At 37.8% G+C, this 20,593-nt stretch overlaps 1 protein-coding gene across 4 annotated transcripts in view; it reads left to right on the forward strand.

Moving 5' to 3' along the window:
* Positions 1 to 20,352, forward strand: part of ptprk (protein tyrosine phosphatase receptor type K) — a 177,196-nt gene extending 156,844 nt beyond the window's left edge. Inside the window, exons 17-30 of one of the 4 annotated variants that reach the window (XM_067384979.1) lie at positions 2,474 to 2,561; positions 3,390 to 3,466; positions 4,097 to 4,133; positions 5,261 to 5,349; positions 6,849 to 6,965; positions 7,460 to 7,614; positions 9,748 to 9,883; positions 11,089 to 11,238; positions 11,651 to 11,887; positions 14,789 to 14,920; positions 15,491 to 15,616; positions 15,754 to 15,917; positions 17,775 to 17,910; positions 19,334 to 20,352. In XM_067384979.1, the coding sequence (XP_067241080.1) occupies positions 2,474 to 2,561; positions 3,390 to 3,466; positions 4,097 to 4,133; positions 5,261 to 5,349; positions 6,849 to 6,965; positions 7,460 to 7,614; positions 9,748 to 9,883; positions 11,089 to 11,238; positions 11,651 to 11,887; positions 14,789 to 14,920; positions 15,491 to 15,616; positions 15,754 to 15,917; positions 17,775 to 17,910; positions 19,334 to 19,387 (1,698 nt within the window). In that variant the 3' untranslated portion in view covers positions 19,388 to 20,352. Of the gene's footprint in view, positions 1 to 2,473; positions 2,562 to 3,389; positions 3,467 to 4,096; positions 4,134 to 5,260; positions 5,359 to 6,848; positions 6,966 to 7,459; positions 7,615 to 9,747; positions 9,884 to 11,088; positions 11,239 to 11,650; positions 11,888 to 14,788; positions 14,921 to 15,490; positions 15,617 to 15,753; positions 15,918 to 17,774; positions 17,911 to 19,333 lie in introns of all 4 variants that reach the window. The other 3 variants (XM_067384977.1, XM_067384981.1, XM_067384980.1) reach the window with 3 other exon arrangements.
* The last annotated feature ends 241 nt before the right edge of the window (positions 20,353 to 20,593 follow it).

Genomic DNA, 20,593 nt, shown 5'->3' on the forward strand with positions numbered 1-20,593 from the left:
GTATTGTGTTCTTTTCTCAGCCTCGATGAAATGTTGCACTGCAAGATGTTGTAGGAGATTTCTCTCTTTTTTTTGCTCTTTCCATCCCATAACTTATACATCTACATACCATCAGGAAACACAGGACACAACAAACACAGCTCCCATCACGTGTCCTCCAGTCGTTGATGTTGTTGAATGCCATACTTAAATAACATCTCTGTCAGCCGGCTTACATCACTTCAGAGTTCCTACTGATCAGAGAAAACACACTAACTAAAAGCGACACTCAATAAAACGATCCATTGCAGCACCGGCGCCCAGCAGCAGCCATGCGTTTCCGCCATTTTGGGGTGAAAGCGAGTCGCAGTCCACTAGTTTCTATGGCACTATCAGCTGCTTTGTTAAAACAAAACGTACATTAAAGCTGAAATCCAACCTGAATGATGACAACACAGAATAAAATACTACCACTAGTGATCATCAAATCCTTTTAACAGTGTATTTTACACACTTTGTGTTTAAATCTTCCACTTTTTTCACAAATCTTTGCTCTCTAGAAACCCAGTCAGTTTGGGTTAAAATTCTTTAAAAGGCTTATAAACACTCAATTACAGTTTTTCTTAATTGCCAAAACACCAAAACCCATTGACTGAACAAAGTTCTCAGTTTCCTGATCTCATTTAGCTAATTGTGCAGTCTGTCGACACTACCTTAAACCATTTCACATATGAGCCAGTTCAGAGAGCAAACAGGCTGATGAAGGTGGGAAGGAGAAAGTCTAAAAATGGATAGAAGAAACAATGTGAGAGGACGAGGATGAGTGTGTATGTGAGGTGGGCGATGAGGAGGAAGAGGAGGAGGAAGAAAAAGTTGCAAAGAGCAAAGCAGAGTAGTAATTTCTGATCAATTTTAGCTACTATTTTCATGTTTTTGTTCATCAAAAGACAATGACGGAGAAATATTACATTTGTTCTGAGATTAAAAATGCACTTCTCCCTGAGAACTAAATGTTTTGAACCATGTGTTTTCTGTTTTTTGGTGTATTGTTTACTGACTGCTTGATAGTGTATATAATTTTGCTCACTTTGTTTATGATTCGAGAGCAGTGCTTGATTTTGAACACAGGTGAAACTGTTTTGAGGCGAAAGTTTCATTTTGCAAGAGGAGTCAGAGGTTTTGTAAATAGTGCTTGAAGATGAGGTTTTGTGTTTAATGGTTTCAGAAAATGTAGAAAGAAAATTGGTTTAGCAATTGAGAAAAACTGTAATACAACATATGAAATTAAATTAAGGACATGCATCAGAAAAATTGGGAATGTTGGACAATAATAGAATATAACAGCTTGATTTTGCAGTGTTGTCTAATGTCCGTTAAGTGTCCAAAAGTGTGAATTATGGGATGCATCAGCAATGCATCATGTGTTATAAGTTCATTATGTTTGTAGCGTGCAATATTTCAATTCAGACCTAGATATTATTACTATTACTCCACTAGGTCTGAAATGTATTGTTCGCTACAAACATAATAATCTTAAATTTATCATTAATTTACTTTTAATGAATGTGTAAAGTTGCATAAAATGGAAATACTCAATAAAGTAGGCGAACTATTTCCACATCTGGTAAAATAAAACATATATAAGACAATACAACATATACATTTATTGACTTAATTTAAAAAACTGTTCTATTGCACTTCTGATTTGACAGTGAAATTCACAGATTTTGTGTGTGTAAGATGTGAACGATTCAATGGTCCAGTTAGTATTTGGCGGCTGCGCTACCGGAGCGCCATCTAGTGGCTGTTACCCAAAAAGTATCAGAGTGTCGCCTCTTGGGTTCTGAGCTCTTTGTACTGATGGAGCGAATGTAACTAGGAAAACATTTAGTTCTCGGGAAACGCCCTGGTGTCTAATTCCTATAACTAAGTTCCTATAACCACCCGGTGTGAAAGTCCCTAATGTCATCAGTTCATTTTCAGTTTCATTTAAAGTATATCAGGGCCTTAAAGATTGTTCTCACACTGGTTTCCTGAACCGAGTTTTCCATTGTTCGGATAAACAGATATTCCCACCCCAAACTATTTTAACATCCAAAAGAAGACACACTTCACCTTTAACACGAACCTCACCAAGAAGCCGTTGAAAGCGCTCGCTCCTCCACACCATCATACCCACACGTGTTTTGCAGTCATTAGCTTGCTGGTTGCAGGCAAGAGTGTCGGCGGTTTATGAAACCACAATCTGATCAGTTGAGTTTATGTGCAACACAATTTCTTTTCTTCCTTTTTTTTTGTTTCGGCTGCTGAGACCGCCTGATGTTTCTGTAACTGCTCAGTAATCAGATTTACATGTGTTTCCAACACAGAGAGCAAACTCAAACTACTTTGTGGTGCTGGTGTTGTCGAACATGATGAAAATATGAGTAAATTAGGATATTGATGTGCTTAAGCCCCTGTTGTCTGTGATGTAACTCTTTATCTGTGTCTCCAGAGCTTCTTTGAGGGTCAGTCTGCTTCCTGGGATGCAGCAAAGAAAGAGCAAAATCGAACGAAGAATCGATACGGGAACATCATTGCATGTAAGAGTGTAGGACATTCTCTCTAAACATCTCCTTGCACTCTTAAAAATAATGTTTAATGTTTTTGTTCTAGAAAACCAACATGCACTGGTGCTTTAAGGGTGAACCTATCAAGAAAGATTCGATTCAATTCACATTTATTTGTATAGCGCTTTTCACAATACATATCGTTTCAAAGCAGCTTCACAGAGAATGCATGTCAAGTTTACAATTTAGAGAATGCATTTAGAAAAATGAGTTACATATTAACAGTAATTAGGATATATAGAGTCATATTTCACCCCATCATCTGAAGAAAAGATCAATTATATTGTGCACAAAGAATGTAATTTCCCCCCAAATTATCAGTACATCTGGCAGATGCTTTCATCCTGAATGACCTTTGTTAAAGTGGAGCTGTGCATTTCATCAGCGTTGCGTGGGATCAAACCCATGACCTCGGGATTGGTAGCGTCATGTGCTACTCTTTGAGCTACAGAAACATGCAAATATTTTTATAGTGCGTTTAGTTTATGCTAACATGTCTGTATTTTATTACTGTACAATTACAAACAAACAAATTCTCAAAAGGCAAACATCTGGACTCATTATGGTAATGAGAAAATGTGCTAAATCACCATGAAAATACTGTCACCAAGCATATCATCTTCTTCCTATTGGTTTCGGGGTGAAATATGACCAGAACATGAGGTTTCATGAGGTTCACCCTGCAAGAACTCAGAATGGTTTCTTTATTTGTAAGAAACCTGTTGCGTAGCTCACAATCCATCACTCATACAGTAAGCAGCAGTGTTTTCTCTCCTGAATCTGCTCTGTTTGGCGCTGTAGACGATCATTCTCGAGTGATCCTGCAGCCAATGGAAGACGACCCCTCGTCCGACTACATAAATGCCAACTACATTGATGTAAGTGGCGATGCCGCCTCCTCCTCCATTGGCGAACGTGTGAGAAACGTCTCTCCCTCCCTCGTATGTGAGGTCTTTTATGCATGCCTTTGTCTCAACTATACACAATTTACAGCTTTCTTTTCTTCCTTGTTGGAGGTGCTTGCTGACTCACTGACATTGTTGTGCTCTCTCTCACTCTTGTGCGGTTGATTTGGGGGCGGTAGATTTGGCTGTACAGGGATGTAAGTATCACTGTAGGCACATTCAGACACCCTCTCTGTCCCCCCCATCCATCTGCATGCGCCGCTCCCCCCTCCCTCCTCACGACACACGCCGGCTCCATCCTGCTGCTTCTGCTCACGCTCTGTGCTCTTCCGCTTCGCTCGTGGACACCATGCACGTTCACATCCCTGGCCTGTGCTTCAGTTAACACTCATGTTTTGGTGTCGTGTGTTTTCGTGGGGGGGGTATGATGTCGGGTCTCCCTGCAGTGTGTGTGTTTGATTCTGTGTGCGTCGAGATTGACTAGAAAAACCAAACTATTAAAAACATCAAAAATAATTAACCTCGGATAATATTTGTTTGAATTTTTTGCTGCCTCCATCTTTAAAAGTTGTAACTAAATCCTTATTTTTGTTTGTCTTGCAGGGATACCAAAGGCCCAGCCATTACATTGCAACTCAAGGTAAATGTCAAAATAATCATGCTTTCTTTCCACAAGAACAAAAACTGACAGGTGTTTAAATACTGTACTGTGACAAACATCGTTGAAACACATTCTGTTTTACCTGATAGACATCTTAGAAAGTGCCTATGCTCTTAAACTCAATCTGCTGTAATGTATCCGTGTGACAACAGATGAACAAACTGTCTAATGATATCCTCCGGATCACCTGATCTGATAGCACTGGGGGGATTTTTAATCTTAAATTTTATTTAATTATAAAATTACTATTGTTGTGCAGCAACTAATAATATTACATGTTAATTGCACTTTTGACAGTAAAGCACTAGTTATTTGAGATGCAGATTAACAGTAACATGTAAAAACCAAATTTTTATAGGGAAAAAATGTAAATATTTTAATTTCTGGTCATCACATTAAACATGATATTTTTAGTGTTGAAGTGCTGGAAAAAGTGTGAAGCACTTGAAAAGTGCTTGATTTTCCCTCTGAAAAGGTCGTATGAACCCTGAAATGAATAATGTAGAAACATTCAACTATTTCTGCCACAATACCATGGTTACTGTTAGTGTTACAACGTTAAATCCATAGTGAATGTTGGTGATTTGTGGATTGAAAAGCCTTAACTTGTTCGTTCATGGCACAGTGTCTCTCCTGGTTTCCACATCAGCCGGTTTGATCTGATATGGTTTATAACAGAGAATTCTGCTCTGAATTTGATTGCTTCTCGCAACAATGTTATTAATACTGTGGGGAATTCAAACACTTTCTCATTGGATCTCCCAGAGCTGTGTGGTAATGGTGTCATGTGATCGAGATCGTGCCGTGCTGATAAGCTTTCTGTGCTGCACAGCTCTAATTAGTAGCACAGTTTCGATCCGCTTTAGTTTAGTTTCGTTCGATGTTTCTCATGCAACAGAAATGGCAGCTCTTATCAGCTGTGACCTCGAACTAAATTTATTCAGTAAGAAAAAAGGCAAACCATTAGGTCTGGAGCACTGATTCTACATTATATATCACAGTATATCATAAGGCTTCAAACAGCACAGAATGTTTTTCATGTGTCCAAATGTACATAACTGGATTTTTAACAAAGAAATAAAGTCAGACCTTCGGCTTTCCCACAGGCCCTGTCCACGAGACGGTGTACGACTTCTGGAGGATGATCTGGCAGGAGCAGTCGGCCTGTATCGTGATGGTAACCAACCTAGTGGAGGTGGGCCGGGTATGTCGCTATACTGCCTGCTGAGGGGCCGTGTTGTGTTTCTGTGCTCTGTGATGTGACCTGAAGGCCCCTGCCTGCAAAAACCTTTTGAAGAGTGAGCGAGGACTAGTAATCGAGACCACTAGGTCGTAGTTCATCTGCTCGAAGTGACAAAAATGGGTGAATCTCACAAACACTGTCAAGAACAGGTCACATTTCACTCCAAAGTCAAAAGAAAGAAAACACTTTTTTGACACTTCTCAAAGGGTTGAAGCATGTGTATGTATATATTGTGAACATTTTTTGCATGTTGTGGATGCTTTGTTAAATTAAATCATCATGCACGAGTGAGTGCATATGAAATGATTTCCCAGCAGTCTTTATGTCATAAAGCTCATGGAGCAAATTATCATAGGACTGAACACAGTACCGAAGCTCGTCACTACTCGCATCTCTAAACAAGATTTAAGCAAGGAATTCATAGTTTTCAGACTGCCACGAGGCCTGGAGGGCAAAACATGCATAGATCTGCATTATTACAGACCTGCCAGTTTTCCATCTCAAAATAAGAAAATCAAAAACTTGTGAATAACATGCCAGTTTTGAGCACTTGTGATCCATATTCAGCACATGTTCACTATTTAATCACTAAAAACACTGCAAAAAATGCTGTTCTTACTTTGAGTTTTTGTCTTATTTCCAGTCAAAATATCTTAAAGTTTTTAAATCAAGAAGCATTTTCTTGACAAGTAAAAATTATTTTATTGTTTTTAGGGAAAAAAAGTCAAAATTAAGTAAGCAAGCAAAATAATCTTAATCTAAACTGAAAACAAGATTATATATTTTATTTTTGGTTTGAAATAAGATTATTTTTCTTACCCCACTGGCAGATTATTTTGCTTGTTTTAAGGAAAAACTCACTTAATTTTGACTTATTTTTCCTGAAAACAAGAAAATAATTTTTATTTGTCAAGAAAATGTTTCTTGATTTAAGAACTTTAAGATATTTTGACTAGAAACAAGACAAAAACAGCATTTTTTGCAGTGAACATTGAGATGTTCTAAAACACTGAAAAACACCTGAAGCGCCTTATATTAAAAGATCAGATTCAGTGTAAACCTTATCGAAGATGCAGACTATATACAGGTGAGAGGAGCCCAGAATATGAACGCAGTGTGTTAAATGGTTTTCTTTATAATGGTTTTCTGGGTTCATCTGCTCGCCTGTACATGGTTTGCATCAATCATAAGTTTTATACTAAATTTGGTCTTTTAATATCTCTGTCTCACTGCATTAATGCTAAACATGACTGGCGGCCAGCGGAGGGAAGCCTTGTTTTGCCCTCCAGGTGGGCGTCACATGAAAAGACTGCTGTGAATCAAGATGCTTCTGTATTGCTTTGCATCGATTGATATGGTTACTGTATTTGAGACAGTTAGTGCATTTAATGATGAGTGCATGCATCTTTCTGCTCTGTATTTTACGTTTGATTGGTCTCGTCCTCCTGTAGGTGAAGTGCTATAAGTACTGGCCGGATGATGCTGAAGTTTACGGGGATTTCAAAGTGACGTTTGTGGAGGTCGAGCCGCTTGCAGAATACGTTGTCAGGACTTTCACTCTGGAGAGGGTGAGATTACCATGTTTAAAGTTTTATTGTTTAAACCCTTCATCTAAGATGGCAAGCATTATTGATATTCTGTATCTCTGGAGGAAATATGTTTCATTCTTTCATGTACGCCATATACAGCAGCTCCACGAAGTACTTGGACACTTTTGAACGCTTTATTTTCCAGTTGTAGTAGATGTGTGAAGTCAGTTCACACAGGTGTGGAGAATCACATAAAAGTAGGCATGTTGATTTGTGCATGTTGTCATTTTCATTAAAAAATCTGATTGTTAATGTTTAGTCAGACTCAGACTGTCTGATTGTTCTTTCTGGTGACGTATACATTCATAGACTCTTTGCTTGTAAAATGTGCTTGTGCATCCTTCTTTACACTTTCTGCAATATCGCATCATTAGTGTCCATATGCTTCTTGGGGCCAGTGGAATTGCTGAATGACTTAATATATTTGTATATAGTTTTTTCAGATATAGATATAGCTTTCCTTCATTTCACAGAGGGGTTTTAATGAGGTGCGAGAGGTGAAGCAGTTCCATTTCACCGGCTGGCCCGATCACGGAGTGCCGTACCACGCCACAGGACTGCTGTCGTTCATCCGCCGAGTCAAGATGTCCAACCCTCCCACCGCAGGGCCTATCGTCGTCCACTGCAGGTACGCTCACCTCTGAGCTGTAAACGTGGAGGTCACGTGAACATTCGTGGTAAAGATCAGTGGTGTGTGAGTAGAAGCAAAACCCATAAAACACGGAAAGCTATAGCTTGTGTTAATTTAGCAGCTTTCATGTGTAAAATGACGGTTTATATGTGGTTCTAGTTTGAAGACAGGAGGCGATTGCAGAATTTGTCATATTTCAACAGAAGATCCAAAACTTGACATTTTCTATCCTCTTCTAAACATAGTTGTACTCGTCTCTCTGTTGGATGTAGAGCCACTCCTCTGTTGTAGAGGAGAATGCATTGTCATTGGTTAATGACATCATTTCCTGTTCGTACCACAGCTCATCTGCATATGCGGAGGGTCTTGTGGTCGGTTCTGTCACACATTGATCTGCCAGCGTCCACATCTGACAGTGTCGGCCAGTCACGGCAGCTCTGACGAGTCTCTGAGTTCTTTGTTTCTGCCAGATGTGAAAATTGGGCCGAAAACCATTTTACCGTTTTATATTACCACGTTGCCTGCCATTCGTGCCCCACGAACAGGATGTGGTCTCATGTGCATTGCTGCATGCAACAAAAAACAATCCCATGATGCAGCTTTCTTTTCCTTTCAACTGGTTAGCAGTCTGTGAATTGCTACTATCTTTGTTCTCAAGGCATTCTGTCGAAATTCAGTCAAACGGCTGAACGGTTTCAAGCGCAGATCGTCCAGAGTTAGTGATGATTTGGTTTTGCATCAGCAGAGGATTGAAGTGGCGGTAAAGATGGTGACCCAACAAACTAGCAGTTGATTAGTTAACAAACACATCTGGATTGTTTTAGCAGCAGTGCTGCGGCGTATTTGTCCTTATAACTCCATACAGACATTGTAGAAATGTGAGGATAGCAGCTTGACAGGACAGCTGATTTCACACACTCCTCTGCGTGTTTCTGTGCTCTGAAGAGCGTCACAGGTTTCTGTTTACACTCAGCGGGAGTTCTGCATGCTTGCAAATCACTTCATTATAATCAACAAAGTGCAAATAAGAGATTTTTAGATTTCGTCTGCTCACCAAGATTGCATTTATTTAATTAAAAATACAGTAAAAACAGTAATATTGTGAAATATTATTACAATTTGAAATTACTGTTTTCTATGTGAATATATAGTAAAGTGTAATTATTTCTGTGATCGAAGCTGAATTTTCAGCATCATTACTCCAGTCTTCAGTGTCACATGATCCTTCAGAAATCATTCTGATATGATGATTTGCTGCTCAAGAAACATTTATGATTATTATCAATTTTTTTTCAGGATTCCTTGATGAATAGAAAGTTCAAAAGAACAGCATTTATCTGAAATACAAAGCTTCTGTAGCATTATACACTACCGTTCAAAAGTTTGGGGTCAGTAAGAATTTTTATTTTTATTTTTTTGAGAAGAATTTAAAGAAACTAATATTTTTTTCAGCAAGGATGCATTAAAGACATTTAAAATGTAGCAAAAGATTATATTTCAAATAAATGCTGTTCGTTTAAACTTTCTATTCATCAAATAATCCTGAAAAATAATATTGTACACAAATATTTTGTACAATTGTACACATTAAATGTTTCTTGAGCAGCAGATCAGCATATTAGAATGATTTCTGAAGGATCATGTGACACTGAAGACTGGAGTAATGATGCTGAAAATTCAGCTTTGCATCACAGGAATAAATTACTTTGTCAAATATATTCCAATAGAAAACAGTTATTTTAAATTGTAATAATATTTCACAATATTACTGTTTTTACTGTATTTTTAATTAAATAAATGCAGCCTTGGTGAGCAGACGAAACTTCTTTTAAAGACATTAAAAATCGTACTGATCCCAAACTTTTGAACGGTAGTGTATCTATTTTTTATTATTTAATATTATTTTTTAATACTTAAATAAATAATAGGTAAACCATTAATCCATTATTCCCCAATAGTTTTTACTATTGTATCGATATTAGTACTAAGAATTGTGAAATTTTACTACTACTACAATCTAAATAACCTTCATCAATTATTGCATGAAAAATGATATTTACAGTACTTTACTCTGCTGATCAATGAGGACATCAGTATGAGACGGCTGATGATTGTCTCCTGTTTGGTCAGTGCGGGAGCCGGGCGGACGGGATGTTACATCGTGATTGACATCATGCTGGACATGGCAGAGAGAGAGGGGGTGGTGGACATCTATAACTGCGTCAAAGCGCTGCGCTCCCGACGAATCAACATGGTTCAGACCGAGGTATGTGGCCTTCTTTAGGACTCCACTATTTATAAAATTTGATCTAATTAAATATATGAAATAAAACATATGCTTTGACTGATAAAAGGTTTGAATTGCCGTCTCAAAGCAGCCGTCTGCCAGTCTCTTGCTCATGACTGTGTAGTTTCACTGCCAGAATCTGAACATGCACATTTACTGGCCTGCAGTGCATCTGCTTCTAGAAGAATGAAGCCTCAGTCTTGACCACTAAGGGCCACTGTTGCGTTTCTGCAGTATTTACCCAAAAAAAAAAAAAAAAAAAAAGCAGTCATCCATGGTGTCAGTAGCTAGTAATCTGCCTGTCTGCCATGAAGCATTTCATAGTGTGGGCTGCTGCTCTGACTTAAAACCTTTATGTACAGAATAATGTATTATAAAGGTATTCATAATGCATCATATCTTTTTATAAACAATTGTAATGAAAGTTATAATATTGCATTATAATATTTACAGATTCCTCGTGTTTTAATGTATTATAGCTGTGGTTTCAATTATTCATGAGACCATACAATGCATTATAAGGTGCATTACAAGGCATCATTAATGCATTAAAAATACTCTTATAATGTATTACACATAAAGGCTTTGAGTACAGTGTTCCTGAGGTTTCTTTTAATTGCTTTAAGATTTTGGTGGGACTCCATCTTCTACATGTTAATCAAACCAATATGGTTGTCCTAAAATTAAAAAAGTGACAAAAATTATGGAAAATTGATATCTTTACCCTTTATTTAAATATTATTAATGATTTATTTAAAGATTTTGTAGTCATATTGCTTTGTTGTGCTTGGAGTTGATTGTTTTATTTGTGATATAGCAATAAAACATGACAAATTGTGCAAAATAATTTTTGGTCATGCTGTTGTACAAATAAATTGTGAACACCTGCAAAAACGAGAGAACCAATGAAATAAAAAAAATTTTGCATAGTAAAATAAAAAGTGCAATTTGCCTTTTTTGCCAAATAATTTTGTCAGATAAATATCTTAACCAAGTTTTGCGTTTTTTTGTTTTGTTTTTTTTTTTCTTCATTTTTAAAATAAAATCGAATAATATAATATAAAATATTTTCCTCATATTTTATGGTTCAGTCAAACTTGTATGGTCATTAAAATCAAATCTCCCCCCCGGTACATGTACATGTCTAGATGACACACAAACCCTGGTTTCCCTCCGTCTCTCAGGAGCAGTACATCTTCATCCACGATGCCATCCTGGAGGCGTGTCTGTGTGGCGAGACGGCGATTCCTGTGTGCGAGTTCAAAGCCGCTTACTACGACATGATCCGCATCGATTCTCAGAGCAATTCCTCTCACCTCAAAGACGAATTCCAGGTACATAATCATGCTGTTTTTATTATTTATGCAGTGCTTCTGTACTGGCTTTACTTCAGGACCCTGATTTTACATTCGACATCAAGTGGAAACCCAACACGCTAGCAACAATCAGTATTACTATGAACTGCACAGGCCCAACTATAGCAGCATTATTTGGTGTTCAGTTTCTAAACACCTCTTGAATCAGAGCGCAAAACACATTGTCCTCATTTCAACCCGTCTATAAAGTCTGGGTCGTGTTTTGTTTATCCTGTGCAGTTTTGTGATAGCTTTTGAGGTTGAAGCATGTCACTCAACCTTTCGGCATCTCGTTCATTTGATTACAAACTTCCAAATGACAAATGAATTTGTGCCAAAATCCCGTAGACTTTGATTGGACTTTAACAGCTCTGGCTTCCGTGCTCAGCAGAATCGGCCTGACCTGCTGTTGTCCAGTCTTTTGATGGTCATGTGTCCACTATGTCCTGTCCAGACGCTGAACTCTGTGACCCCTCAGCCTCAGCCCGAAGACTGCAGCATCGCACTCCTTCCTCGAAACCACGACAAGAACCGTTTCATGGACAACCTCCCGCCGGACCGCTGCCTGCCCTTCCTCATCACCATCGACGGAGAGAGCAGTAACTACATCAACGCAGCGCTCATGGATGTAAGTATTGCCTCCGTCTTGTCTTCTAGAGACCTCGCTGTCTCTCTTTTCCTCATCTCCTTTGTGTTAGACACACGCTCCGTTCCAAAACACAGTGATCTGCCAACCGAGGCGACGTTTGAGGCCAGACACAAGCTAGACAAATGAACTTTGCCACCTTCTGAGATATCTAGTTTAAGTCAACATCGCTTGTATCTGATCAGCCTGATCAGTGAAAAAAATGGTGGAGGGGTGCATGTTTATACAGTGGCAAGAAAAAGTATTTGAACCACTCGCAGAATCTGTGAAAATGTGAATTATTTTAACAAAATAAGAGGGATAATAAAAAATGCATGTTATTTTTTGTTTAGTACTGTCCTGAGTAAGATATTTTACATAAAAGATGTTTACATATAATCCAAAAGACAAAACAATAGCTGAATTTATTAAAATATCCCCATTCATAAGTGTGTGAAGCATTGATTCTCAATACTGTGTGTGGTTACCTGATGATCCACGACTGTTTGTGTGTTTTGTGATGGTTGTTCATGAGTCTCTTGTTTGTCCTGAGCAGTTAAACTGAGCTCTGTTCTTCAGAAAAATCCTCCAGATCCTGCAGATTCATCCGTTTTCAAGCATTTCTGCATATTTGAACCCTTTCCAGCAGTGACTGAATGATTTTGAGATTCATCTTTTCACACTGAGGACGACTGAGGGACTCAAACTCAACTATTAAAAAAGGTTCAAACATTCACTGATGCTCCAGAAGGAAACACGATGCATTAAGAGTCGGGGGGTGAACACTTTTGAACAGGATGAAGATGTCACAATTTTTCTAATTTTGTTTAAATGTCATTGTTTTTCATTTAGTACTGCCCTTCGGAAGCAACAGAAGATACTTCCATGTTTCCCGGAAGACAAATTTAAGTACAATTTAACTTAATATTTTAATTCAAAAGTTTTCACCCCCCGACTCTTACTGCATCGTGTTTCCAAAATATGCTTGAAAACTGAAGAATCTGCAGGATCTGGAGGATTTTTCTGAAGAACAGAGCTCAGTTTAACTGCTCAGGACAAACAAGAGACTCATGAACAACCATCACAAAACACACAAACAGTCGTGGATCATCAGGTAACCACACACAGGATTGAGAATCAATGCTTCACATACTTATGAATGGGGTTATTTTAATAAATTCAGCTATTGTTTTGTCTTGTGAACTAAATGCAAACATCTTTTATGTAAAATATCTTACTCAGGACAGTGCTAAACAAAAAATAACATGCATTTTGTATGATCTCACTTATTTTATTAATATTATTCACATTTTAAAGTATTGTTCACCTACTTTTTCTTGCCACTGTACATGCATTACTTTAAGAACTTAAACACGCATTGATAACAGTCCAGCGTAATTTAATTTTAATTATTTACTCCAGTATTCACGCTGTGGATTCGTAATGCTAATTAAAGCACTGCGCTGTTGGATTATCACTGAACTCTATCGAGCGTGTCGCTGCGGATCAGTCGTTTGTGAGTTCCGGATCGCAGCTGTAGACAGTGTAATCGCTCACTGGATTTTGGAACGGAGCTACAGAAGGCTAGAGACAAATCCAGGTGGCGAGTCCTTCGAGTGGGACAGATGTTAGCGTGAGCCACTTTAAACCCATTCCAGTTGCTCTATTATATGATTATCTGTCTTGAATTAATAAAGCTTCCAATTAGCTTCTTTTTTGTATCATAATTAATGAATTCTTCTTGATGGCTGTATGTGGTCCTAAATTGAAATTTCCTTCATTTGGGTTTTTAAAATACATAAAGTCCAAACTCTTTTGGTAACCTTATTGGAAAGGGCGAGGTAAGTGTAACTGTGGATCTCTTGCTGTAATCTTGTCATTTATTAAAGGAGAAGTTGACTCAGATTCTGTCATCATTTCTCACCCTCGTGACATTTCAAACCTGGATGTTTTCTGTCTTTCTGTGGAACACAAGTGGAGATGTTTAGCACAGTGTTTACTCTAAAACAAAAGTAGTCCACACCACACGCACTTGTTCAGACTTTCCACCTCAAGGAAACATGTTTGATTTGAACAGAAGCACAAACGAGACTTGAGATACTGCTGATCGTGTGTTTTGAGAGTCACAGCTTGAATTCATTAAATGCTGCCTACAGATTCTTCAGAATCTCTGTTTGTCTTCCACAGAAGAACGAAAGTCAGGTCTGGAATGACATGAGGGCGAGTTTCTAATCTGAGAATGCATTTGTTCAGTATTTAGACTGTGTGCTCCATCTCCTAGAGGTTCATGTGTCACGGCTGTTTGCATAAATAATCGTGTCCGTCTAATGTACAGCACTCTTTCAGTGTGCACGATGTTCTGTATATCCGAGAGCGACATGTTCATTCAGTGACGTCTTCACAGCCGATGACCTTTGACCCTGGGAGATGGTGGTCTAACACCCAGAATCGGCTAGTTTGCCAAAAAGTTGTGATTTTAGAGGGTCATTTTAAATCGCTTCCTCGTACGCTTCACAAACTCTTGGACTTTTTTTAACCAAGCCGTCAGAAGAATACCAGGTAATTTCTGATTCAGCTCTGCCTCTGTTAGACTGGATTTGTTTCCTGGCTTCAGTGGTATGTCAGCACTTTCCATTCAACCTCTCTATATTGGGTTTGCTACAGCATGCAAAGAAAAATGAATGCATTTAATCCCTTTCAGAGATGTACATTTATCACACTGATGACACACACACACACACACACACACATTCTCTCATGTCCGAACGCTCACTGTGGTCCTTGCATGATCATACACATTCACACGTCGGCCAGCCTGAAAACACTTCCATCTTTGTCTTGGTTGTGTGTAAGTGTCACACAGCGAGTGTTGGCAGGAAGTACATTGTGTTCTGTGTCACGCAGAGCTACAGACAGCCGGCCGCGTTCATCGTGACCCAGCATCCCCTGCCCAACACCGTCAAGGACTTCTGGAGGCTGGTGTATGATTATGGATGCACCTCCATCGTCATGCTGAACGAGATCGATCTGGCTCAGGTGAGATTCAAGCTGAAGCGCATCACATTTTGGATGTTGCAATGTTAAAGAAGGCCTATTATGGTTTTTATTTTGTTTTTTTTACATCATTTCATCTGACTTTAGTGTGTAATGTTGCTGTTTGAGCATGAAAAAGCTCTGCAAAGTTCCAGTTCTTCTCTATATCAGTGTCAGTGTTTCTGAAACGCCTCCATTTTCTTCACAATGTTCCTCATTTAAATAATTCATGCGCAGAATAAAGGGGCGGGGCCTGCTTGAGTTAGTTAGTAGTGTGTTGAAACTGGCGGTTACGGTAAGGGGTGGGACATTTCCCAAACACCAATCACAACACACTGCTCCAGCCGACCAATCAGAGCACATTGTGCTTTCCAGAGGGAGGGGCTTCAGGAACTAAACAGAGCGTTACTGACAGACTGGGAAGAGAGGAGCTGCAACAATGAGGAAAATAATCAACATTCAATCTAGTAGAGCACAAAAACAACATCAAGACTTTGAGAAAGGGCATAACAGGTTACTGTAGTGGACAGAGACTACTGTATGTGTTTGCTGAGAGTTAATGTGTGTGTACAGGGTTGTCCTCAGTACTGGCCGGAGGAGGGAATGCTGAGATACGGCCCTGTACAGGTGGACTGTATATCCTGCTCTATGGACTGTGACGTCATCAGTCGTCTTTTCAGGATATGCAACCTGACCAGAGTGAGTTTCTCTCACATCTCTGAAACTCTTTGCTTTTATCTTAAAGAACGAAGCGCAGAGCCGTGCATCTGTCTTAGTCGGAAGTGCATCATTATATTGACGTGTGTGTGTGTGTGTGTGTGTGTGTGTGTCCTAAGCCTCAGGAAGGTTACCTGATGGTCCGTCAGTTCCAGTACCTGGGATGGGCGGGGCATAGGGAAGTCCCCGCCTCCAAGCGCTCGTTCCTCAAACTGATCCTCCAGGTGGACAAATGGCAGGAGGAGTGTGAGGAGGGCGACGGACGGACGATCATACACTGCCTGTGAGTACAGATGTGCGGTGACCGTCTGTCAGTCATCAAATCCTCAAAACGCTTCGACACAGTTGAGCTAATATTATCTAGTTCCTCTGAAATGATCAGTACCTGCTGACAGAAAGTCAGACCGCAAATCATAATTTCCACTAATATCTCGTCAGTATTTCCTGTCAGTCTGTGAATGAACTCTCTCTCACGCTGATATCAGATTTACCCACAATAAACAAGAGCAAACCATGACAGGTCAAGTCACTTTTATTTCTGAAGAACTTTCACTGTTTCAAAGAAGCTTTACAAAAGAAAAATGCTAATAATAATGACTCTTTAGCATACTTTTTAAAAGAGCACTTAACATATAAATAAAATATAAAATAATATATGTGTGAGTAAATGTTAAATGTTTCTGGACACTTGATGTTTTCTTGCAGGTTAATTGAAATTAAATGAAAATGTATTATGGTTTTAATTTATATTAATTATATTAATTAGCTGAACTTTAGAGTGTTTATTGACCCCCTTTGAAACACTTTTGTTAACTAAAATATACTTTAATGTCATTTCTATGGAAACATGTATATATTTGTAATGGTGCAATTTAGTACATTTATTATACAGTACAGTCCAAAAGTTTGAAACCACTAAGATTTTTAATGTTTTTAAAAGACGTTTCGTCTGCTCACCAAGGCTACATTTATTTAATTAAAAATACAGTAAAAAACAGTAATATTGTGAAATATTATTACAATTTAAAATAACTGTTTTCTATTTGAATATATTTGACAAAGTAATTTATTCCTGTGATCAAAGCTGAATTTTCAGCATCGTTACTCCAGTCTTCAGTGTCACATGACCCTTCAGAAATCATTCTAATATGCTGATCTGCTGCTCAAGAAACATTTAATGTGTACAATTGTACAAAATATTTGTGTACAATATTTTTTTCAGGATTATTTGATGTGAAAATGTCTTTACTGCCACTTTTGAATGATTTAATGCATCCTTGCTGAATAAAAGTATTAATTTCTTTAATTTCTTTCCAAAAAAATAAAAATAAAAATTCTTCCTGACCCCAAACTTGTGAACGGTAGTGTATAATGCTACAGAAGCTTTGTATTTCAGATAAATGCTGTTCTTTTGAACTTTCTATTCATCAAGGAATCCTGAAAAAAAAGTACACAACTGTTTTCAACATTGAAAATAATCATAAATGTTTCTTGAGCAGCAGATCAGCATATCAGAATGATTTCTGAAGGATCATGTGACACTGAAGACTGGAGTAATGATGCTGAAAATTCAGCTTTGATCACAGGAATAAATTACTTTGTCAAATATATTTAAATAGTACACAGTTATTTTAAATTGTAATAATATTTCACAATAATACTGTTTTTACTGTATTTTTAATTAAATAAATGTAGCCTTGGTGAGCAGATGAAACTTCTTTTAAAAACATAAAAAATCGTACCGATCCCAAACTTTTGGACTGTAGTGTACATGAACTTTAAATATAATATCAAATAACACACTAGAGTTCAAATAATATCAAGTACTTCACATGTGCTTTAGTGTGTTAAATAAGTGCACTTCTTTAAAGCAGGACATATAATTATTAAAACACAATTATTTAAAATGTACTTCAAATTAAAAGATGGGTCATGAAAGTGTCTCTGTTTAAGTGGCCTTTATTTCATTAATATATTATTATCTGCAAGTTCAATTTCCATCAAGATCTGAAGTACACGACAGGAGCACACTCAATACAATGAAGCACACTTCTTGTTCACAATCATGTGACGATCGTCTGGACAGAGGTGCAGTATGGGGAAAAACAGCCGTTTCTCACTGACGTTTGTGTGTCTGCAGGAACGGAGGCGGCCGCAGTGGGATGTTCTGTGCCATCAGTATTGTGTGTGAAATGATCAAGCGGCAGAACGTTGTTGACGTCTTTCATGCTGTGAAGAGTCTGAGGAACAGCAAGCCCAACATGGTGGACAGTCCGGTATGACCGGCAGCTCTCGTCCAGCACACTGACATCCACACTAACCCTAACCCTTACAACGGTGTTCACTTTATTTGAAGGTGTGACACATGTTCTTACTCCAGTAATAACAGGAAACTGTGTGTAATTACAAGCAACTAACCCAAACCCTGGACTTAACTCTGGAGTAAGTACATGTAGTTCATTGATAGCACTCTAGTATTCTAGCATCACCTTTAAATAAAGTGTAACCTTGTTGTATTTTTGTCTTCTGTCCAGTGAGAATATCCCAGCATCCTTTAAACAAGATGTACTTTTACTTGAGAAGCATTGTGAAAAATATCTACCGCTGACAAATGATTTTTTCTAGATTTATGCAAACTTAACAAAATATTGTGGAAAATGAACTGAATCCTCTGAAAACACAAGTTTGCTCCTCAAGTCAGTTTATTCTGAGATATTTTTACTGGAATCAATAAGAATACTGATTAGGTAAAAATATTCAGTAACACTTTAGTTTGGGGTCCAATTCTCACTACGAACTAGTTTATTATCATGCATCATATTTGGCTGTTTATTAGTACTTATAAAGCACATATTAATGCCTTATTCTGCATCCCTTAATCCTAAACTTAACGATTAATAAGCAGTAATTAGGAGTTTATTGAGGCAAAAGTCATAGATATTAGTGAGAATTGGACCATAAAACTAAAATGTGACCCAATATTTTTTGCAGTGTAATAACAAATACTGTTTAACAGATACCGGCACTGAAATTTCACACAATAAATACAAATAAAAATGTACATGAACATGTAATATTGAATAATAATCTAATTCAATGTGAGTCATTTGTATAAAAGCACATCTCAAGTTTTATTTTTAAAAAAACCGAGAAAGAAATCTTGGCCACACTTTACAATAAGGTTCATTTGTTAACATTATTTAATAAACTAACATGAACTGACAATGAGCAATACATTTGTTCCAGTATTTATTCATCTTTGTTAATGTTAGTTCACAGTGCATTAACTATTGTTAACAAATACAGCTTTTGATTTTAATAATGTATTAGTAAATGCTGAAATTAACATTAACTAAGATTAATAAATGCTGTAGACGTATTGTTGGTTAACTAATGTCTATTGTAAAGTGTTACCAAATTCTTATATTTTTTGTATTTCCAAATTGATGTTTTTGTGTTAGTTAATAAACAGTAAACAGGACTGAGAGAGAGAGAGTCGCTCCATCAGATGTTTTTCAGGGCTTCACAGTTCATGATAAGCTCTTGTGGTCTCAAACATCTCACCACATCCTCTGTCAATTTATACAGTGATGTTCATACAAGAGCCAGCGTTTCTGTGGGGCTCATAGTTTTTGCCACAATCTGGACTTTGTTCTGTCGTGTGACAGTACAGCTCACGAGTTCCTTTGTGCTTTGCAGGAGCAGTACCGCTTCTGCTACGATCTGGCGCTGGAGTACATCGAGACGTCGTAATGAAGACTCGTCTCCGTTTCCCACCCAGACCGCACACGCTCGGCTTCTTTACCTGTCGATCAAACGGGCTGCGACTGCCGTGTAAATGTCTGTGCATCCGTGTCCACTTTCATGGGACTCAAGTGCCGGCCACCCGGTCGAGTTCATGTATTTTAGTTTTTTTATGTATTGTTTTTTTACAGCCATTTGAAACACTAAGGCCGAGCTGTTGCATGCTGAAGACGTGTGTCTGTCGCTGTTCCTGTTCATGACATGTATAGCTGTTCTCGTGTAGATGGACGTCGTGTTGAAAGGGAAACTCTGAGAGCTGCTCTGCGCTCTTATGGCTGGCTCATTATGTTTCTTCTTTTCGTTTTTGGTAGCAGATGATGACCATAAGCCAAAGACTCGTGTAAATATGTCTATAGGGATGAAGCACATTGTTTGTATTTATTGTTTACTTACATTTTTGAAAGCTCAAAACAATCATTATCATTCCCTGTTTAGCCTGGATTTTCACTGCAAACACTCTTTGTATGAGACGGATTTAAGTAGTGTTATTTTTGGTTGTATTTGATGGTTCCTTTTTATTTGAAATCTTTTACGTGTTATTATAGTGATTTGTTTTACGTAACGATTGTGATTTTTTTTTCTTTTTCTGAGGAGATCTCCGAGAGAGAAAAGAGAAGAGCTCTATTTTTTCTGATGTTTTCATATTTGTATTGTGCTGGAAATTAAAAAACAAACAAACAATGAAGTGTATGCATTAAAAATATATACAGTATTAGACTCTAGTGTATTTAGGATCAAAGCCAATTTAAGAAGAAAGTTGCAGCCAGTATTGATGCTGATCAGACATTTTATAGAAAACAAAAAAAATCATCATGTGAAATGATAAGTTATGTATTTTTTGTCTGTAGTTGTTGGCTTCATGGCTGTAATACAATGTCAAATAGTACAAATACTTTGAATAAAAAAAGATATGTGAAAGAATGTGTTTTGTCTGAAACATTTAAAGCGTGGTTTGTTGAAATGAATTTATTGCCATAATAAAATAATGGACTGTAAAATGCTGCAGTAACTGGTTAAGAGTAAGTTCTGTTACTACTGTAAATCTGCAATAGATCTAACCTTATATTTCATGTCATTTAACACTAAAATATTGTTAAATGTACCGAACAACCCGTTATAATTTACAGAGAAAAAACATAAGCTTCCCCGCTTTAC

This window comes from Chanodichthys erythropterus, chromosome 4, assembly GCF_024489055.1.
Source record: "Chanodichthys erythropterus isolate Z2021 chromosome 4, ASM2448905v1, whole genome shotgun sequence".
NCBI lineage: Eukaryota > Metazoa > Chordata > Actinopteri > Cypriniformes > Xenocyprididae > Chanodichthys > Chanodichthys erythropterus.